This window comes from Canis lupus, chromosome 18 (genome assembly GCF_011100685.1).
Source record: "Canis lupus familiaris isolate Mischka breed German Shepherd chromosome 18, alternate assembly UU_Cfam_GSD_1.0, whole genome shotgun sequence".
Lineage (NCBI taxonomy): Eukaryota > Metazoa > Chordata > Mammalia > Carnivora > Canidae > Canis > Canis lupus.
This window is the reverse complement of record NC_049239.1, coordinates 46,135,164-46,149,086: the sequence shown is the minus strand read 5'-3', so window position 1 is coordinate 46,149,086 and position 13,923 is coordinate 46,135,164. Positions and strand designations below refer to the sequence as shown.

Sequence of the window (13,923 nt, the reverse complement as noted above, 5' to 3'; positions counted from 1 at the left end):
CCTCTTCTCTTGTCTCCCTTCTGGGATGGGGATTCTGTAACTGGCATCCAGGACCTGTACCACCATAGCACTTCTGGTTTCAGTGGTAGCACATGGCAAGGATTTTGCACTCGATGGATCCAAGTCTCAGCTATACCAATTCAGGTGATGTAGGCGACATGTGGGGCTTGATGCATTGCTGCTGAGAGTTTGGGGGACCCTGGTTGGGGTGAGGGTATCTTCCATGGGGGATGGATGTGGAACTTGCTCGAGGGCAGTCTTTGTGGGCCTGACAAATGCTTCCCTTCAGATGTCCACACCCTAGTCCCTGGAATCTGTGAGCATGGCACCTTACACGGCAGAGGGGAGTTTAAGTTGCAGGTCAGCTTAGCAGGAGATGCAGAGATTACCTAGGCCAGTATAATAATGAGATTTCTTAAAACTGGGGGTGGAAGAAGGAACGGAGAGCTGGCAGGCAGCCAGAGGACACAGCCTGGTGTTCCTAGCCATGAGGGTGGAGGAGAGCCCCACTCCAAGGACGTAGGTGTCTCTGGAAGCTGGGAGGGGCTGGGACACGAATTCTCCCACAGAACCTCCAGAAGGAACCCATGCTGCCAGCACCATGGCTTTAGCCCCATGAGACCCCGTGCTTGACCCCCAAAACTTCAGATGATCATGTGTTTTAAGTCTGTCAATATGTTAGAGCAGTAACAAGAAACTAATACATCTTGAATATGAGCCATGGAACTCTCATAGGGTCATTAGGGGCATGAGGACATGACCTATGGAAGCACTGAGCCCAGGGCCTGACACCAAGGAGTGGGGCAGCACAGCCCTTGGGCTTGCAGCCAGCAGCACAGTCTGTGCCATCCCACTGGAGCCCCAAAGCTGGCACACACTTCTGCCTCCATCCATCCCAGCTGCCTTTCTCCAGCCGTCATCACCATCTCCTCTACTACCCGCTAACCTCTCCCCTGGATGAATCACAGAAGAGATTCGGGTTGATGGTGGGGAGTGGTCTGGATGAAGGAGGGGGAAGTATGAAGGGGAGAAGCCAGCAGAGACGGGGCACCGGACTTGGTGATTCCACCCTTGGTGACCTGGGGTGAGGGCTCTGAGCCACAGGGGGAGGGGAGGGCAGAACCGCCAGGCAACTTGTGTGCTGAGCTCCCTGGTGTCAGAGATGTTGAGCAAGAAGGAAGCTGCCCCCGTGACACCAGCAGTCGCCCCACCTCGCAGCTTAGGAGCCTCTGGGACCCTCTGCCTCCACGGTCAGCAGAGAGCATGGGCAGGGTCTGGGGCAGGCTCTAAGCCCAGCAGAGCACAAGCCCCTGGTGTGTGTCTCCATCCTGCCCCTGCCACCCGCTGGACCTCAGAGCCCCTGAGGGGCCCGGGTCTCACTGCCTTCATCTAGCACCCTCCCGCCGTGACTCTGGTGGATGCACAGCTGTTGATTTGTGCCAGGAGTGGCCGGCACCGAAAACTTGCCAGTACCTGAGACCTGTGTCAGTCCTAAGAGGCCATCCTCTGAGCAGGCGCTAGACCCTCCACCGTATCCTCCTTTGGTTTAAGTACCTGTTCCCATCTCTACCTCCCAGAAAAGCACGAGGACCATTTGGCTTAATGTTCAGCGTAAAGTGCTCAGGAGAGTGTCGGGTTAGTAGACATTCATACCAACAGTTTTTGGCTTCACTTCCCTTGGTTTCCATTTCTTACAACCCAGAGAGAGCTTGGTGTCAGAAGTAGGATTGAAGGGTGTGGCCTTCCTGCTAAATGGGTTTGATGGTGGGCAAGTGCAAGGCTGGTGGGTCTGTTGGGTATACTGATACCTTGTGGGGCTCCCCATCACTGGTCCCTTAAGGCTGACACTGCTGGCATTTACAGAGGGCCAAGTCAAGGGAGATGGTTTGCATGTGTCAGCTGCTGTCTCAGGACAGCAGATGCAGGACCACAGCTCCAGGAGGCTTCTCCCGTGGCCAGCACCCCAAGGACCCCTGGGCCCTGTGACCATGCCTAACTGAATCCCTCTTTCAGCCTGTTTTACAGCTGAAGCTCATGGGATGCCATATAGTTCAGCGACTGCAGTGGGGCCTGTCTCCTCCACCCCCTCAAGTACCTTCTGGGTGCCCACCTCCCTCAAAAGCACAGTGCTGTCCTACAGCTGGCCCAGAAAGAGCCCACCCAGTTCCACATCACCAGATTCCTTCTCACGTCCTGGGCCTTGAGCAGAGCTGGAGGCAGCTGCCATTCCCACAGAGCGCCGGAGCTCCAAAAGTCAGAGCAGCACTCTCTTCCGGCAAGATGGTACAGGCAGTAAGAGCATGGATCTAGGGCTGATCCTTGTCTGCCAGCATCGGAAATAGTTTTGCCTGGGGCGGGGTGGTGGAGGATGGCTATGGGCATTTAGCTGGGGGAGACCAGGGACCATGCTGGCATTCTACAGAGTGCAGGTCACCCCGCGCCACAGAGAACCATCCAGCCCCACATGTCGGTGCTGTGGTGGCAGGACCCTGCTCTGGAGAGACAGCTGGCTGCAGTGGCCATGCTGTGATGCCTGATTTCCTTCACATATGGGGGGAGTGCCTGTGTGGGACACGCCTGGGGGGGGGGTCCATGGACAGCAGCATGGTTTGCTCCTTGCCCATCCTCAACGCTGTGTGGTGGGTGGACAGACTCCCAGGTGCTCCTGTGTGGCGTGGGGCTGGGCAGCCCTGGGGCTCGTGGGGGTTTGGACTCCTCCTCATGCTGCTCCAGCAGAGGGAGTGGCTGGCCAGTGCATGGTTGTGATGCCTACGTGGCTGGCAGGTGTGGTGGGCATGGCTGGGACCATTTCCCTATGTGGAAGAGGCCAGCCCAGATTCTCCAGGGGCTGCCCGCCAGCCTCGCCCATCACTTCCAGGGCTGGGTCATGGCGCCCCAACCACCTCTTACCAAGGAGCAGAAAGAAGTTTCATTGTCCAGATGCTAGGGTGACCCCATGATCTGGTGGTGGCAGCAGAGCTGCAGCAGCCAGGCAGGGCAGTGCTCCATGTCAGCCCCAGGTGGCAGCTCCCTCTTCCCCGCCCCCCCGGGGCCTCCCTCGCCCCCAGCCCAGCCTGTGATCCCCGCTCAGTCTGGGAGCAGAGCCCCAACCCCGCACAGGGGTCTGTCCTCTTCCTCAGGGCAGAAGGTAATGTCAGGTGTCATCCACCTCTGGCAGAGCCCAGAAGAGTGCATGTTGGGGACGAGAGCTGGTCCCCGATGTCCCGCATCCCGGCCCCACCCACCTGGACGGAGACTGGCGTCGGGTATTTTTACTGAAGGAATTTATTGTTCGAGAACTAAGGTTGCTCACAGTTATTTGACAAGGGATACACTGGGTGGGGCTTGTTTGTTTCCGTGACGTCTGCGTGTGTCCCAAGTACAAAAGAGGAAGGCTGACAAGAGGTATTGCTCTCGGTGTCTTCTGCCTCTGGAGAACCCTCCCGCTTGTACCGCGTGGCTTATGCTGTTATAGGTGTTTAACTGTTTATGTGTTGAAATCCCAGCCTGTGGTGGGGGGGGTCAATGTAACAGAAGCAGTAAAAGCTGTCCACGACGGGAGGGAGGCAGGGGGGCGGGGGAAGAGACACCTAAAGCAAAGTGGACTCGTTACAGCGAAGGCATGCAATCAAAACCTGCCGTCCTGGCCCGCCGCCGCCCGGCGCCTCCTGAAGGCGCTCGCCACAGCACGGGTCTGGGCCAGCCTGGAGGGGCCGGGCCCACCAACACCAACAAGCAGAGGCTGGGGACAGGGACGAAGGGAGGCGGCCACGGCCCACGACCTCGCTGCGTACAGAGAACACACACGGCGGAGGATGCCGCCAACTTTCTTTTTTCCTTTTATCCCCCCATTTTTTTTTTTTTCCTTTTTGTCATTTTAGTAAAAAACCCTGCGGTGCCTCTGCTGTCCTGTGCGTGGGAGCCAGCTCAGGGCCCTCCTCCTGCCCCGGCGCTCAGACACAGACCTGGGATGGTCCCCAGCCTGGGCCTGCAGGGGGCCCGGGCGGTGCCATCGAGCCCAGGGACAGCGCCCTGCCTGCCCCCACCCCCCGGGGCTGGAGTCGCTTCTACACAGCGACGGGACAGAGCCAACCGCGCCGTTCTTTAAATATATATATGTGTATGTATATAGAAAGAACCAAGAGCAAAGAACTGAACACAAAACCTAGCCCTGCCCCAGCGGCCCCCCCACCCCCACACCCTGTTCCAAAAACAACCAAGAAAAAAAAGTTTATAAAAATATCTTGCAGGAATTCTTTAAAGTTTACAGTAGCTTGCCGGTGCCCCCGCTGCCCCCGCTGCCCCGGCGCTCCGACGGCTCCGTCCTCCGGGCGCCTCGGCCCTGACCCCACCCTGCCCCAGACACACGGACACACAGACAGACGGCAGGACGGCGCTGCTGCTGCCCCTTCCCTGAACAGAGAAGTGAAGAAACTCAATAAGTTAAAACAGCAAATAAATAATACTGGTCTCGGCCAGCCCTGGCGCAGGCAGGCGGCTCCGGGCCTCCAGGGACAGCGTCCGCCCGGCCGGGAAGGGCCGCCAAGCGCGAGAGCAGCGGAGGGGACGGGACCTGGGAGCGACCCTGGGGCCGAGGGGGCGGGGGAGGGGGAGGGCGGGGGAGGGCGGACGCTAGCGAGCGGCGGGAGGGGAGGAGCCGCGCCGGGGCGGCGACCTCGGCTGCTCCGCGCTCCGCGGCCCTGCCCAGGGGGTCCCCGCGCGTCGGGGCCGCCCGCGGGCCGGGGGGCGTGGCCTGCGGGGGGCGTGGCCTGCGGGGGGCGTGGCCTGCGCGGGGCGGGGCGCGGCGTGGATGGGCGGGGCCTGGCCGTGGGCAGCGGCGGTGGCAGCGGCGGCAGGAGACGAGGGAGGGCGGGTCCGCGGCAGCTGCCTTCGGTCAGCCGGTGTCCGGCGCGGAGCACAGAGGATGGCCTCGTGGAGGTGACATGTTAACTTTTCGGGATAATTCCTGGTATCAGAGCGGAAACAGTGACGTTGTCAGAGACAGGCAGAGAGAGAGACAGCAGGAGAAAGAGCGGCCCGGGCGCTGCCCCCGGTGCCCCCCTTCCTTTCCTCCCCGGCGGCGCCGCGGTCGGTCCACGCGGGCGGGCGGCCGGGGCCGGGCCGGGGCCGGGGCGGGGCCGGGCCGGGGCGGGGCGGGGGCTAAGGCTGCTCGCGGCGGGCGGCGGGCGGCCCCGTCCTGGCCGCGTCCTGGGCCGTCGGGCGCTCGGCGTCCCCTCCAGGGCCGGGGCCAGCGGCCGCGGAGTCACCGAGGGGGCCGGGGGCGCTCCGCTTGGCGGGCGTGCTGGGGGCCTGGGCCGCCTGCCCGTTCTTCTCGTCTGAAAAAAGTTGTTTAATTACGTCAAAGAAGTTACTCAATGGGCTGCCTGGGTACACAGAACAGAAGACAAAAGAGAAAACAAGAAAAAAGAAAAGAAGAGAAAGAGGAAGGGGGTAAGGAGAGAGAAAGAGAACAAACGAATGAACGAAAGGGTGTCCACGCCAGGAAGGACACCCGGCGAGATGAGGTCAGAGCGGGCGTGGCAGGGGGGCAGGGGGCAGCAAGCGGGCAGGCGGGTGGAGGACCCCTCCTCCCTCACCATCCTGGCCCCCCTCATCCGCCCGGGGCCTGGCCAGCTGGCCGGCCCCACTCTGGACCCCGAGGCGGCGAGTCCACCACCGCCACAAACCCTAGGGCTGAGCGGGACCCTGGGGCCCCAGGCTGGCGCCCTGCGTGCCCGTGGGGCCAGGGAGCCCTCTCTGGGCTGGGAAGGCTTGGAGCCCAGGCCCCTGGCCAGCCCGGGCAGCACCGCATGGACACACAGGTCAGCAGCAGACAGACAGATGGACGGATGGGTGGACAGGCATGGAGGGCTTGGGTGTGGGAGGGCTGGAGGCAGGCAGCCAGCGTGGGAGCCCTGACCCCAGAGGGAACGTCCTGAGGGCGACAGGAAGGGGGCGGAAATGGCAAGACCACCCCCACCTAGGTGGGCCTATTCTCACTGTCCTGAGGCCTGTGCTCTGCTTTATTTCTGAAACCTGACTCCCCAGCCCAGAGCAGCAGGCAGGGGAGTGCATGCACAGCACCCCGCACCCCCTCCAGTGGACAGAAAGCCTTCCACCAGCCTCCTGTGCAAGACCTGGAGTCCACCCAGACCCCAGGCCAGAGCCCACACATGGGACCCTTGCTGGCCTCGGGGCACGGGGGCCCTTTACTGCTCTGAGCCTTGGGGTCCCTTCCTGGCCTGCCTGGACCCTAGGGCCAGGCCTGTGGCTGCCCTAGGGGTGGGTGACCGAGGCTGCTCCTGGCAGAGGTGAGGGACTAGATGGGCCCGAGTGCCCACATCTGGGCCCCGAGTGTACACAGGGACCCCAGGATAGCCCTAAGGGTGGCGGGGGCGGCACCCAGCCAGGAGCAGGCTGCAGGTGGGGGTGACAGGCTAGGGGTCCCAGGTGAGCGTGAGGGGTTCTTACCACATTTGGAAAGCCTCCCCGTCATCATTTCCATACAGTTAGTGGTGTCTGGAGCACAGAATGGAGAAAGGAGGGAGAGGGAGACGTGTGAACAAGTCTTCCCATGTGGATCCCTGGCCAGGCGCTGCCCTCAGCCTCTGGCCAGGCCCTGGGGGGGGGGGGGGGGGGCAGAGCCAGGCGGGGGGCGTGGCCATAGCCAAGTAGGGGGTTTGCTGGGGCCAGTAGAACAGAGGGAAAGGACAAGGTGGGGAGGGGTGGAGCCCAGAACAGGGTAGGCCCCAGGTGGGGCCCACGTGGGGTGGAGCTAGGGGGTGGATCCTGGGGTGCCCGAGTGGGGGCCTCTTCTGCTGTAACCAGAGCCTGAGGACAGGATGTGGCCTGCCCCTTGGTGCCCTGGGCCTGCCTGGCCCTCCGTCCCCTCTGTCCTGCCCTGGGCCCAGGATGCCGGCTCCAGAGCTGAGAAGCCCAGGGCTCTGGCTAGGGTCTGTTCTAGCCACCTACACATCCTCACTGCCACTCTGCAGCTCAGGCAGCTGCGTGGTCCCATCTGCCCCTCCACTTATGTTGGCACCGCCTTCCCTGACCCTCTCCCACCTTCTGCTGGGCCTGGGAGTGTTGGTGCTGGGCGGGACCCACGCTGGGTGGGATGTGACCTCTCAGCCTCCCGTCCCTGTTGGAGTGACCACCAGGTCTCTCACCCTGGTAGCTGAGGGGCCCCGGCATCTGCCCCCTTGCTCACGGTGGCTCTAGGACTGAGCTCGCCAGCCAAGAGTTTGGGAGCGGGAGGGAGGGTGCTGGGAAAGGCTAGGGCTCAGGGAGACCCATCAGAAGGCCTGGAGGCCAGGGCATGGACTGGGGTCCTGGCTTAGGCTCTCCAGGTCCAAGGCCCCCTGAACAAGGGCAGGGGAATGGGCTTGGGCCCCAGAGTGGGTACCCAAGAATTTCCAGGGACAGGGGTTTGCGCACAGGGCTAAAAGAGACCCCAGCTTTGGGACGGGGACAGGACTGGGGATGGAACCCGGGGGAATGGGTGGAGTCCACCTTGCTCAGTGCTGTGCCTGGGACTTGGCACGAGGGCCACCTACTAACGGGCAGAATGACCCCTCCTAGATTACTGTCCACAGCCCAGCCGGGAGCTGAGGGACTGTGGCCCCTGGACAGTGGCTGCAGGCCTGGGCATCCTCTGGGCAGCACAGCAGGCCCTGGCCTTTGCTCACCTCCCTGGACAAGCTCTGTCCTTCCCTGGCCTCAGTTTCCCTCTGTCAGCACTGCTCTGCTCGAAGACAGAGGCCTTGAAGGCTCAGGGAGCCAGAGGCACCCGAGCCCCACCCCTGCTCACGCCCAACTCCCCACCTGCAATGCCAGCCTGGCTCCCAGGGCCAGGATGCTGGGGTCAGCCCAGTCCTGACCTGCCCAGGAGGTGACAAGGCACATGTTGGGGTAGGAAAGGGTGACACACACAATGGAATGAGGATGGCAGGGGTGGGGGGACAGGTGGGGGACAGGTCTGGCCTCTTGGACCCCACCAGGCTGGAGGAAGGGCCCCAAGACTCCAGCCAACTGACAGGGGTTATTCAGAGAGCCAGGGCTTGGGCTGGATGACGTGCTCCCCGGACCCCAAATCCTGACACGGACCTCAGGGCAAGCCGTGCCTTACCGCCATCCTGACAGCAGTCACACACCCTCGCTAAGGGACGGTGGTGTGTGCACATGCCCGTCCTGCCTGGACACAGGCTGACCCGCCCCCACAGTGGGCACGGAGCCCACTCCCCACCAGATGCTGAGCTCTTGGACTCCCGGCCTCTCTAGGCCTGGGCAGTCCCAGTCCTGTGTGACCCCCCCCCCCCATAGGCCCGGCTGGGGAGCCCCTCCTCTGACTGAGGACTCAGGCCTGTTATGGGGAAGGCAGGCGGCCCATAGCCCTGCCACGTGTTGGCTGGTGTGGACACGAGGCTGTGGGCCTCGTGGGGTGCTGCTGGGGGAGCCCCGAGGGAGGTGGGCTCCCAGGCAGGGCCTGGGCCACTGCCCTCCTGGAGCCTGCTCTCGCCGGTCTGAGGCCAGGCTGCCCATGTCTGGCTGCTCGGCCTGGGTGCTGGGCCTGTGCGGCCTGTCCAGGGCCGGGAGCTGGCCGCCGCACGTTTGAGTGGGGGGCCGGTCCGGCACTTGCCAGAGGCCCTGCCCGAAGCCCCCTCCCTGCCCCTGCGGCGGGGCCGGATACCTTACCTGCCAGCGTCAGAGGCTACTCTCGTAGCTGGTGGCCACCTTCTGGCCCTTAAGCCCAGCACCCCAGCTCAGTCCTGGCGCTGGTGGGGGGGGTTCTACGGTGGACAAGAGGCGCCTTTCAGTGTGGTGTGCTGGGCCCTACCTCCCTGGGTGTGCAGAGATGGGCTGGCCCACTGCGCCAGGAGGCCCTGCCCCCCTGGGGGCAGGGAGGTGGGCACGTCGGAGGGGCCACACCCCTGCTCACCAGCCCGCGGGGCGGCCTGAGCTGAGCCCCCGCCTCACCTGACAAATGCTGGGCGGAGGGCTGGTCGTGTGTGCTCAGTAGCTGGGTCTGAATGGTCTCCACGACCCTCTTGAAGCGGCGGCTGGGGCCTGGGGGAGACAAGGGGTCATGCCTGGGACGGAGCTAGCCCGGAGCCCACGCCCTGGGCCTGTGCCTCACCTGACAGGAGCGTGAACGTGACGGAATAGATGCCATTCTCCTTCTGTGCCGCTCCGCCCTCGGTGTAGGTGATGTCCACCTGGAACTTCACGGGCTTCTGGAACACTGCCGGGCCCCCCGTCGCCTTGTACTCCGCCCGGAAGCTTGTCTGGGAGATGACGCTGTGGCTGAGGCTGGGGATCTGTGGAGTGATGGATGGCGTGAGTGTGCTGGGCACCGGCCGGCCCCCACGCCCCCCTGCCAGCCAGACGCCTCTGCCCCTCAGCTAGCGCGCAGGTTGGGACATGAGAGGCAGGCACGAGGAGGTCCCAAGGTGCAGCAGCTGGGACCCGAGGTGACAGCCCCTCCTCTCCCCCCAAGGCTGGGGCCACACGGCCACCGATGAGGGCATCCCCCCACTGCTCTGTGGGCTTAGAAGGGCACCTCTCCCAGTGCCGGCAGCAAGGGAAAATGTCCCGGAGACAGGAGGCAGTGTTGCCCTAGAGGGGTCAGCCTAGGGCAGGGCTTGGTGGCACAGGGGTGCACTGCTGGCCTTGGGGTCAGAACCTCATGAGGGATGAGGGTAAGCCCCATTCCCCCTCCCCTGTGAGCTGCCCGTGCCTTAGTGAGCTCTCACCGCCCACCCCACCATGCCCCAAGTTCATCCCCATCCCTGGTGCTCCCGTCCCCCATGGCCCAGCCCCACTTGCTTGTGCACACCTGTCCCCGCCCTGGACACGCCAGCTCCCACAGCCAGAGGGGCTGCCCAGAACGGAGCTGGCCTCCCTCCCCAGGGTCCGCATGTGATGTGCGTCCCCGGACGGGTGGGAGGCTCACCGACAGGAAGGCGTGAACGATGTCAGCTTTGATGGAGCTCAGGGGCTTGTCCTTGATCACCACGAAGATCTGCTCCTCCTTCTCCAGGTTGATGAAGTTCCCAAACCAGGACTTCTTGGCAAGCCTGGGGGCGGGCGGTGGGGGCAGAGGGCAGCTCGCATCAGGGTCTTCTCACTGTCTGCTTCCCCTCCTGGCTCCTCACCCCCCACCTGACCCCCCAGCCTTAATGCTAATAACCCCACAGTCTTACCTGGCTCCTCCTCCCATGCCTGCCTGGGTCTGGGCAGTGCCCACCACAACCCACCAGAAAGGAAACCAGGGCACACCCTGACCCCAGCCTGACTCCAGCCTGTTCCAGCCACCAAGTTTTGGGGGAATTTGCTCTGTAGCCATCCTGTAGCAGCCTGGAGAAGGTACCCCCTGCCCTGGGGCTGCATGGGGAGCGGGGGTCAGGGCTGGCAGGGAAACTCTGCATCCACATGGACGAATGGGCAGGAGACACTACGTGGACAGTAGGGCCTGGGGGCCAGAATGCTACGTGCCCCCTACCACCCGGTAGGTCAGCTTGGCTCCCCCTGCCCCCACCCTCTGTCCTCAAGGACCAGGGGTTGCCCGGCCACCTGCTGCCCAGCCCGGTCACCCTGGGACAGGAAGGCTGCTTCAAAGCCAGGTGTTGTGCAGGGTGGGATGGGGCACATCCTCCTGCTTGCGTTGGGGGCTTCCCTTCCCATCCTGTCGACCGTCTGCCCTTGATTCTCTGTCCAGCGTCTGCATCCCCCCTGCCCCCGCAGCGCACCCCAGGGTCGGCACCCGCCCTTCTGCTGGCCCCATGATCCTGCCTCCGGCATTTGCGCCTGTGCAGGTCCCTCTGTGGGTTGTGGACAGGGCCAGGACTTGTTTCTAGGCGGAACTGAGCGACAGATGTCCCCTCTAAGAATGTGTGACTCAAGGCTGGGTCTCCTGCTTGCTAGCAAGTCTCCACTGCATGGTGACGAAGCCAGCTGATGTGGCGGAGAGGCCCTCAGTCCAGCAGCCCACAGAACCTGAATCACGTCCATGACCGTGGGAGTGTGGCCGCAGGTCCTGCCCCAGCTGAGCCTGGAGGGAACCATGGCCCCCCGACAGCCTAAAGTGGAGGGCCCAGCTGGCCAATTGGGGCCTGACCCACAGCACCTGAGACAAGGAGCATGTGGTGCTTAAGCCGCTGGGCTTGGAGCAGTTCGCCACGTGGCAGTGCGAACGGGCCCGATGGCCACCTGGTAGCCCCGAGGATGGGAGGCACCCACTGAGACTGTGAGGCACAGGCAGGGCCCTGGCCCTGCATCTCACTCTGGCATCAGCGCTGCAGGGCGAGCAGTAGGGGCTGATTCTCAGGCACTTTTCAGTGGTTTTCCTGACCACGTGATCTCCCCTTGTCCTACCCATTTCCAGAGCGGCCTGGGATCCTGCCCGAACAGCAGCACAGAAGTGAAGATAGGGAGGCACATCCAGCTGGCCCCCCTGTCCCCTCAGTCACCAGCCTCTTCTGCCTCCTTTTCCACATCGTGCCATCCTGCCATCCATCCACTGTGGGTCTGGCACTCTCGAGGGTGGGCTCCTGCCCTGGCTGTGTTCCTGCCATGTCCCAGGCCCACCCTGGCCCTGCAGCCCAGCAGCCCAGCAGCCCAGCAAGTACATGGAGAGGCAAATCCAGAACCTGCATCTGGGGCTTCTTCTCCTCCCTTGACGAAGAGACTAGAATAACACTGAAATGTGACTTGTTTGTAGTCTGGGAGCCACCGGCTTGGCATCTGGCATCATTAACAGTCCTGTGCCTGGAAGAAGCCTGACGGAGCCAGAGAGGCAGTGCTGGCTGGTGTCTTGTGTCATCTGGGCCATCCAGTCAGTGGCTGGCTGCCACTTCTTAAATGTGGTAGCCAGGTGTCTCCGAGGAAAGCAGACCATGCTCCCTGCTATGGTCGGCCTTGTCCAAGCAGGTGAAAGCCTCAGGGGCAAAGGCTGCCGCTTCCCCAAGCTTCACACTCAGGGCTGTGATTTCACCCAAACCAGATCTCCACCTGCCGAACCTATGGTCCCAGACCTGCCAGCCCCCACAATCACATGAGCCAGTTCCTATAAATACCAGCCCCATGCGGGCACACTCGTACACATGCACCCCACCGAGTGCTTCCCTGAGAACCCTGATGGTCACACTGTGGATAAGCATGTCCTCTGCAGCAGGTGGTACTGGGGCGCTAACCACGCCGGGCCTCCTGGGCTACTGCGCACCTGCTCCATCCCCACTGGTCACACCTGCCAGGTGATGGATGTGGCTGGACCCCCAGTTGGGGGCTAAGCCTCCAGAGGAGGGGAGGCTGCAGACCACCTGCAGGGCTGTGAGTGCTGTGACAGCAGCAGGACGTTTCGGCTGAGGGGCACTAACCCTGGGATGGGAGTCCCTAACCCGCACGTGCACGTCCCCAGGCCTCGCACAAAGCACACCACGTGGTAGCTCCTGCTCAGTTGTGGAGACAGCGGCCTTTGAGTAGACTTCCTGTGCCCCTCGCCGGCCCCGCCCCGTGGCTGCAGTGCATTTCTTGTTCCTGCATCATCCTCTGCCAGGAGAGTGGGGGTGGGATGGCTCCAGGGTCTCCGCCCTAGTCCAGACCCGCTGTGGGCTGGGGTGTAGCTCTGCTTGCCCATCACCTCCCATGGGTTCTGCTCCTTCCTCTTGGCGGCAGGTCAGCTGAGAACTCAGTCTGCTCCTGGCCTTGAATGATGCCACCCTCCCCTGGACACAGTTCCCAGCAGGCTATTCTATGGCTTTCCATCCTCCTCGGCCAGCGGGGACATGTTTCGCCTTGAGACCCTCCATCCCTATGAGCCCCCACATTTCTGGCTGCATGCAGGCTCTGTTCTGCCCTTGGGCAGCCCCGGTCAGCTCCACCCAGTGCGCCCCTCCTTGGTGGATGCCACTTGTAGGCTAGTCCTTTGCAGACTCCCTGTGCCAACACGGCCTGGGCTGAGCCCATGTCCAGAGAAGCGTGAGCCCATCTGACCACAAGTGCTTGGGCTCGGGTCCGCCAGCTTCCCCAGCCTGGGGGCCGGGGCTTTCAGCAGCTGTATCAGTCCCTTCAAGGTGCAGGGGGGTCGTCCCTTGCCTCCAGCTGGCCCCAGGCTGTGGCTTCTGAGGGAAGCCGGGACAGGTCAGGTCTCTTGGCACCGCAGGCCCTGCTCCCCAGCCTGGTGCTAAAGAGGAGGTGTCCTAGGCAGCAGGTGGAGGGGGGCCTGGGGCAAGCACAGAGTCCCAGGGAGAAGAGGAGGAGGACCTGGAGGCATGCGGGTGCTTCACCCAGAAGCCCTTGGCACCCTGGCCAGCCATGGGGAGGGTCCAGCACGAGCTTCCCCTACACATTCGAACCTGGGCAGCGGGGCAGAGCTGGGCTCACACTCAACCGTGGGCAGCAGTCACTTACTCTGGAGACGACTCCGGAGTCAAGTTGGACATCTCCTCGGGTGTTGGAACTGTGCACACAGGAAGGACAGGGAGAGAAGGTGTGACCCCTCTGCCCTGCGCTCACCAGAGTCCCCCTACACCGTGGCCTGGAGCCTACGGAGCTGCCCCACGTGCTCCTGGCCCCCGCTGGAGCGTAGGGCCCCGAGGCCATCCCAGCCTCCAGTGCTGTAGTCAGGCGATGCCTTCTGGCCTCCAGCTGGCCCTGCTGGCCCCTGACAGATGGCACTGGCCCCCTCTGCCCACCCATCGGCTGGGCTGTAGGCTTGGACAGCCTGGCTGTGCCCACGGGCCCTCGGCACCCAGCCCACAGCAGCGGGCTGCCCACCGCTCCCCTGTCCCGTGGGCTTCCTGATGACTCGCACCCGCCCATCAGCTGGCCGTCCTCCTGGGGCGCAGGTCTCAAGTGGCCTCTGGGCTAAAGAGAAGCACAGGAGCTGGGAGGGGTCCCGAGGCCACACCTGCCCAAGTGGGCATA

General features: G+C 63.3%; 1 protein-coding gene and 1 long non-coding RNA gene across 14 annotated transcripts in view; one reads left to right on the top strand and one right to left on the bottom strand.

Moving 5' to 3' along the window:
* Positions 1 to 4,792: 4,792 nt before the first annotated feature.
* The window catches only part of BRSK2 (BR serine/threonine kinase 2), a 59,860-nt gene continuing 50,729 nt past the window's right edge, over positions 4,793 to 13,923 (bottom strand). For 2 of the 13 annotated variants that reach the window (XR_005373513.1, XR_005373516.1), the window contains 7 exons: positions 13,408 to 13,456; positions 9,953 to 10,076; positions 9,137 to 9,317; positions 8,977 to 9,066; positions 8,695 to 8,789; positions 6,472 to 6,519; positions 5,246 to 5,336 (listed from right to left, as the gene is read on the bottom strand). Coding sequence is in view for 9 of the 13 variants with exons in the window: in XM_038563542.1 (XP_038419470.1) it covers positions 5,161 to 5,384; positions 6,472 to 6,519; positions 8,977 to 9,066; positions 9,137 to 9,317; positions 9,953 to 10,076; positions 13,408 to 13,456 (716 nt within the window). In the remaining 4 variants the exon portion in view is untranslated. Of the gene's footprint in view, positions 4,967 to 5,160; positions 6,520 to 8,694; positions 8,790 to 8,976; positions 9,067 to 9,136; positions 9,318 to 9,952; positions 10,077 to 13,407; positions 13,457 to 13,923 lie in introns of those variants that run through there. The other 11 variants (XM_038563547.1, XM_038563550.1, XM_038563548.1 and 8 more) reach the window with 9 other exon arrangements.
* LOC111090977 lies at positions 4,804 to 12,098 on the top strand. Its single transcript, XR_005373517.1, has 4 exons — positions 4,804 to 4,938; positions 9,205 to 9,336; positions 9,910 to 10,039; positions 11,384 to 12,098. It is a non-coding gene; the product is annotated as an uncharacterized LOC111090977 (long non-coding RNA).